Raw genomic sequence first — 7287 nt, 5'->3', positions numbered from 1 at the left:
TCGAACTCAGAAATCCGACTGCCTCTGCCTCCCAAGTGCTGGGATTAAAGGCATGCGCCACCACCGCCTGGCCAAAAACCACATCTTAAGTTATCACTGTGCTTGTCCCCATTATACAAGTGATGCATGTGCATGTATACATATATGCACAGATGCATGTGCATGTACACATATATCTGTGGAGACCAGAGGTCAACATGCTGCAGCTTCCTCTACTATTATATGTCTTTTTAAAAAAAAACAAAAAATAAATAAATAAATAAAAACAAAAACAAAAACAAAAAAAGAAAGAAACCAAAACCAGGGTCTCTTCACTGAAACTTGGAGCTCCCTGGACACATCCAGATTAGCTGATCCCAAGGATCCTTCAGTCTCCACTTCCCAGGGCTGGAATGAAAGAGACAGGTGGCCATGCCTGGCTATCTATGTAGGTGCTGGAAATCCAAAATAACACTTTCCCACTGGGCTCCTCCCAACCCCAGTACAGAGGGTTTGAAATCACCTGCTGTAGACAGCTGATCATTCTCTGTACAAATACACAAAACAGTTACTCCACAGAAAAACACGTTTAGAATATTAATCTACCACATTTAAACTTGCACAATACTAGGTAAAGACAGCTGAGCAAATGAAAACTGGGGTTAACCTAAACTGTGAAAAGGCCTGCTCCCTTTGAGTAAGAACACCGAGACTCTTCCAGGGCTTCTCCACAGCTGAGGTGGGGCGCTACTTACTTCCTCATTAAATAGCTTGCTGGTTTCTTTCTTGATTGGGTCTATAAGCTGGACTTGGCCTGCCGAGAAGCCCACTAGGAGAGAGACGCTCTCTGCTGTGGCTGTTAGGTGGTTGAAGTCATGGCAAGTAGGCTGCGTTCCTTTGTATATCCTTTTATCTATTGGTTTACTCAAGTCAGCAGCCTGGAGGGAGAGAGAAAAATAATACAATAAACAGCACACTAAGGTGAGAAGGCGAAGTTAAACTACTTTAGATCCCACTATGAACTACAATTTTTTTTAAACAAAGTTATTTAAAATACTGCTTCAATTGTGACTTAACATTCACTGCATATTTTACGGAAACAATTTCACACATGTAGCCAATTAGATATTGTTAGACTAACTATAACTGTCATTTCCACAACTTTTCCTCCTTAAAATACATGTAGCATTGTCTCCTGAATTTCAGAAGGCAAAGTTCTTTGATCCTAAATTCCACATTTCCAAATGCATTCCAAGAATTCTAACACAGTAGGTCTATCCACGGTAAGCTCGGCACGTCTACTGCACCTGAACGCCCACACCTCAGTAACCTAGAGCTTACTCAAGTGTGGTCTACAGACTGCCAGGCAACTCACTATGCAAACTCTCGAGACCCGCTGCAGGTCCTGCCCTAGGAATGATGGGAGTAGCCAGAGTTGTAGTTTGACAAGCCCCTCAGGTGATCCGATGCCCCAATATCTGAGAAGCACTGCTGAAGTCAGTCAGGCAAGGCTTCCATCTCTGCTGCCACCACCTTTAAGTCATCATTCTACCTAGCAAATGTCAGAGCTGGATTTGGAACCCAGATCTGCTGACCATAAGCAGATAGGGAGAAAATACATCTAATACATTTCAAGGTCAAAAGCAGTCTGGCTCCAGTTAAAAGTGACTTTTCAATGGGTCCCCAATTCCCCCCATTACATTTTTTTTTCTTGGCCGGGCAGTAGTGGCACAGGCCTTTAATCCCAGCACTTGGGAGGCAGAGGCAGGCGGATTTCTGAGTTCGAGGCCAGCCTGGTCTACAGAGTGAGTTCCAGGGCAGCCAGGGGTATATAGAGAAACCCTGTCTCGAAAAACCAAAAAAAAAAAAAAAAATAAAATTTTTTTCTTTTTGAAACAAGTTTTCTGTGTTGGCCTGGCTGTCCTAGAACTCAGTCTGTAGACCAGGCTGGCCTTGTACTCACAGAGGTCCACCTGCCTCTGCCTCCTGACCTGATACTGGAATGAAGTGTGTGCGCTTTTTCCTTTCCTATGTGTACACCCCAGGAGACATGGAGCCCTGGAGGCTGGCAGACAAGTTATACACGTCAGGGCTCTGCCTCTGCTTCTACTACCTGGGTACAGGGACTGAACACAGATTGGCATGTTTCCTTTCTTTTGCAAAAAGCATATTTTCTTCAAGAAGTGTTCCATGCAAGCTCAATATGCTGGGTTGACTCTCTCAAATCAGCAAGCCATACCCCTTATGTTTGAAAATCATAGGTGGAGGGCTAGCAAGATGGCTCAGTGGGTACGGGTGCTTGCTGCCCAAGCCTAAGGAGACTTTACATACCTACACAGACACAGACACATTTAAAGTAAGAAACTAAAAAGGGAAAGACAAAAGCACAAATGGAGACACAGTCTCTCTCATTTCCTCTTCGTCCAGGCAGCACTGCAAGCCCACAGGCCCCAGTACCCTCTTTTCTTCCAAAAAGGCCCGTATGTGACACGATAAGTGACACTATATGACTTATTGTGTTTGACTCCCAAATAACAAATACTTACTAGAAAACAGGACTTCAGAATTTTAACTATGAGCAAGCTGGAAACTGAGGATTTCATAGTTATGACACAAGAGGGACCTGCTGTCCCGGAAGCCAAGCATAAAGGAGGCAGGCTATCTTCCCAGCTCTCCTCCACTAAGGCACAGATGGGGTGCATGCCCTCACACCCAGCATTTGAGAGGCAAAGGTCAGCAAGATCTCAGAGTTCAGGGCCACACAGTGAGATCTTCCCTCAATACAGAAACCAACCAAAAACACAGTGAAACTTTCTGTCCCACCAACGGTGGCCTCAGAGTAGAGCACAGAACATGGAAAGCGCACAGGGGACAACACTGATTCAAACAAAAGGGAGGATGGAAGGCAGACACCGGAAGACACCGGCCAGCACAGGGCAGCGGGACAGAGTCTGAGGATCTGCACAGGAAGCACCTAAGGGACGCATAGCTTGAGGGATGAAGACTCCCACTGAGCCCCAGAGGCTGGGCAGTAACATTCCAGACTGAGGGACTGCCAGAGCAAGCCATCCCACAACAATGAAGGCAGCAGCACACGGAAACATGGACGAAATAATACAACTGGCAGCTAAAGAAGAAAACTCAAACCACTCAATTACTGTTTTTAGAAAATATTTTATGTAAGAGTTTGTCTCATACATGTCTCATATATATCACATGCATGCCTGAGAAGGCCAGAAGAGGACATTAGATCCACTGGAACTGGAATTAGATGGTTGTGTGCCCCAGGGTGGGTGCTGGGAATCAAATCAAAGTCCTCTGGAAGAGCCTCTGAGCCATCTCTCCAGTCCAGTTGTGGGTGTGTGTTTGTTTGTTTATTGACTCTTTGAGACAAGGTTTCTCTGTGGACTAGGCTGGCCTAACAAATTTTTTTTTAACTAACAACTCGAGTCAGGCAGTGGTGGCACACCTGTAATAATCCTAGCAGCTGGGAGACAGAAGCAGGCGATCTCAAAATTCCAGGCCAGGCTGGTCTACAGAGCAATTCCAGGATAGTCAGGACTACATTTTGCGATCCCTGTCACAGGGCTGGGCAGTGGTGGCACAAGCCTTTAATCCCATCGCTTGGGAGGCAGAGGCAGGTGGATTTCTGAGTTTGAGGCCAGCCTGGTCTATAGAATAAGTTCCAGGATAGCCAGGGCTACACAGAGAAACCCTGTCTCGAAAAAACAAAAAACAAAAAACAAAAGCAAGAACCTGCAGTCACCCCTACCCCAAAAAACTAGAAAGAAAGATGGATGAGAAAGAGTTTTTTTTTTTTTTTTAAAGATTTATTTAATGTATTGGAATGCTCTATCTGCATGTACACCTGTGTGCCACAAGAGAGCATCCGATTCCATTCTAGATGGTTGTGCGCCACCATGTGGTTGCTGGGAATTGAACTCAGGACCACACTGCTGGCCCCTAGGACACTTGCTTTCTCCTGCCTCAGGCTACTGTTCTGTGCAAGCTCCTCTCCACTAAAGGCATACCAGGCACAGTGCTACCTACCCCAAGCAGAATTACCGTGAAGCCTGAAGTGACTCCCCACGCACAAAAATTACTTTTCTTTTTTTTTTTAAAGATTTATTTATTTATTATATGTAAATACACTGTAGCTGTCTTCAGTCGCACCAGAATAAGCCATCAGATCTCATTACAAGTGGTTGTGAGCCACCATGTGGTTGCTGGGATTTGAACTCATGACCTTCCGAAGAGCAGTCAGTGCTCTTCCCCGCTGAGCCATCTCACCAGCCCCCCAAAATTACTTTTCTAATACTTCATGGACTCTACTGTTGGTACTCAAGATCTCTAGCCTAGGCAGAAGAGAAGGCTACCACACATTCTGTCAGTTCAAACAGCACACTGTCTCCCAGATTGTCTCCTCTCAACGGCCAATCACCTAGCTCTGTGTATTTCTGTCCTACTTCCTCTCCACTGTGTGTGTGACACTACTTGGGGCTAACAGCAGATGTCAATTCCTGAGCCAGCATCTGCCCCTCTTCAAGGGGTCATTACTCCCTGGTAGATGGCTTCCCTGCTCCAGGACCATCTGGCAAAAGGGGAAAGTTTAGACTTTCAAACTTGCAAAGTTAAGTGCAAACTTAGCTTTAAATCCAACCTTCCCCCCTGACAGCTAGCTTTCCCTGTAACTAATTTAAGCATAAAACCTCCCTGTTTGCCACACCCCCCCTTCTTTCACAAATAGTAGTTGTCTTCACTGAGCACTTCCTACAGAGCAGCCCCACACTAGGAACTTGACACCATTAGCCCATTGCATGTCTGAGAAGAAACTGTGGATGGCTGCAGGGTCATGGATGGCCCAGTGCTCTCCTCTACCTTCAGTTATTCTGTGCCAAACCTCGGTGGACAGAGCCTCTTTCTGCAGCTTTCCTGTGCCATGCCCTCAGCTACAGTAGTCTCCATGGTCACCTTCAGGAATCCTACCAGTCACTTTTAAGACCCAATGGTTCTCTTGGCTACTACTCTGTGCTCCTCAGTTTATCCAAGCTCCCAAGCATTTCAATAATCCCACAAAGTCTAAATGCTTAAGCACTTGCAGGGCTTCAGAATTTTTAGTTCTTTAAGATTTATTTTTAGTTTATGTATACAGGTGATTTGCCTGTGTGCACACCTGTGCCCCATGTGTATACAATAGCTGTCAAGGCCAGAGTGTGTCAGATCCACTGGGACTAGAGCACACATCACTGTGACCTCCAATCAGCGAGCCAGGTCCTCTGAAAGGCCATACACGCTCTTACCCCTTGAGCCTTATCTTTAGCCCCAGAATTACTTTTATATGTTATCATGACCTAGGGTTCAGCTGTGTTTCTGTATGTCCCAAGAGTGGTATAGGACCAACTTTAAAACTTTCTCATCCAAAGCTGGAGAGACTGCTCAGCGGTGAAGAGCACTGGCTGCTGTCCTAAAGGTCCTGAGTTCAATCCCCAGTAACCACATGGTGGCTCACAACCATCTGTAATGGGATCTGATGCCCTCTTCTGGCACTCAGGTGTACATGCATGTACAATAACAACTCCCTTAAGGAATAGAACTTCTAAGGTACACTATACTGGTCTACAAATTCACATTTGGCTTTCAGCTTCCTAATGGCTTCTACATGCTTTGCATCAGAACTGTCAATCATCTGACCTCTTTTAAACATGAATTTGTAACAGAGCCAGTTTCTTTAGACTTCTTAGCAGTTTTAAAAATGAGGTTTCTAGCCTCAATAGAGCCTCCCATAAACACTCAATATTTACTGAGAGAAATACTTAAGAAACTACATTTATTATTCTTGATTGTTTTCAATGTTAAAAGTGTGTATGAGTTCAGAGTTCTACATATGGAGTTATTAATGCCATCATACTCATTAGTCCTCAACTTAGTAAACATTTTAAGTAATGCTTTAAAAATGCATACTTGCCAGGCATGCCAGGCCAGAGATCCTAGCGCTTGATAGTGTAGGCAAGAAGAGCAGAGAGTCAAGGTTATCCTTGGTTATAAAATGAGTTGGAGGTCAGCCTGGATAAAGTGAGATCCTGTCACAAAACAACAACAAAATTCAAAGCCAGAGGCTAACTTATGCCATGAGGCCTGGCCTGTCTCACACTACAGAAAACCCAAATCCAAATCAACATCTTTCAATCCAGGCTGAGGCAAGAGATTGACAAATTCCAGGCCAGTCTGATCTATAGTGTGAAACCCCGTTTCAAAAAGAAACAAATACAAAATGAACCCCACAACTTGGGGGTACACACTTGCAAGCACTTGGGAGACTTTGACAATCAAACAAAACCACAAAGAGTTAAACAATGAGAACCAATCCTTTAAAAACTCAAGAGGACTGGAGAGATGGCTCAGCTGTTAAGAGCACTAGCTGCTCTAGCAGAGGACTTGTGTTAGTCCACACAGTAGCTAACACACATCTGTAACTCCAGTTTCAGGGAATCCAACACTCTCTTCTGGCCTTCTAAGGCAGCCAGCCATATGGTGTGCACAATAAAACATTCCTTTCTGCGTCCACCATGCTCAACTACGTCAAACCCTGTTGCAGATAAAGACTGTAATGAACTAAGATAATCCCAGGAGGCAATCAGAGCCAGTGACCAAAGTTCTAGTCAGTAAGAATTCTTTAATAATCCTGACTTCTCTCTTCCTTGGGCCACAGATTCTCTGTGGATTCTTTTCCTGAAGTACGATAGGTGAGCAATTGTTCTTTCCAGCTCACACTTCTCCCCTGCTTGCCTGGCTCCCTGGAGAATGCTGCTAAGCTAACAGGGTATTGGTCAGAGGCAGCCTGGCTCCCACAGCTCAGTGGGTACCCCCTGACTTGGGCTTTTGTGTGGTGAGCACAACCATGTCACATCACGTGGGCCTGCGCTGAGCTTTCTTTGAGGGAACTCGCTAGCTGATCCTCTAGGGTATCCAGAGCATTTGATATGGTATGAAAGACAGTGACTTCTTTTGAAAAAAAAAATGTGCTAAATGACAGATCCTAAATGTATTATGGGAGCAGTGCAAATAATAAAGGTGAATTTTATTCTCCTTCCCATCCACATCTGAGAGACATGTTAGGACAAACCAGTCTTTTTCCAAGGGAAGACTAAAATGTCTTTAAAAAAACAAAAAAACAAAAAATAAAAAAGACAGTGCGGGCAGTGGTGGCGCATGCCTTTGATCCCAGCACTTGATCCTCTGCAGGAACTTGGGAGGCAGAGGCAGGAGGATTTCTGAGTTTGAGGCCAGCCTGGTCTACAGAGTGAGTTC

The 7287-nt window shown here is 44.9% G+C and overlaps 1 protein-coding gene across 4 annotated transcripts in view; it reads right to left on the bottom strand.

The window, feature by feature from the left end:
• Positions 1 to 7287, bottom strand: part of Wdr20 (WD repeat domain 20) — a 65564-nt gene that overhangs the window by 21417 nt on the left and 36860 nt on the right. For 2 of the 4 annotated variants that reach the window (XM_031357801.1, XM_031357803.1), the window contains exon 2: positions 735 to 917. In XM_031357801.1, the coding sequence (XP_031213661.1) occupies positions 735 to 917 (183 nt within the window). Of the gene's footprint in view, positions 1 to 551; positions 918 to 7287 lie in introns of those variants that run through there. The other 2 variants (XM_031357800.1, XM_031357802.1) reach the window with 1 other exon arrangement.

The sequence above is a fragment of the Mastomys coucha genome, unplaced genomic scaffold (genome assembly GCF_008632895.1).
Source record: "Mastomys coucha isolate ucsf_1 unplaced genomic scaffold, UCSF_Mcou_1 pScaffold6, whole genome shotgun sequence".
NCBI lineage: Eukaryota > Metazoa > Chordata > Mammalia > Rodentia > Muridae > Mastomys > Mastomys coucha.
This window is presented reverse-complemented; position numbering and strand designations above follow the sequence as displayed.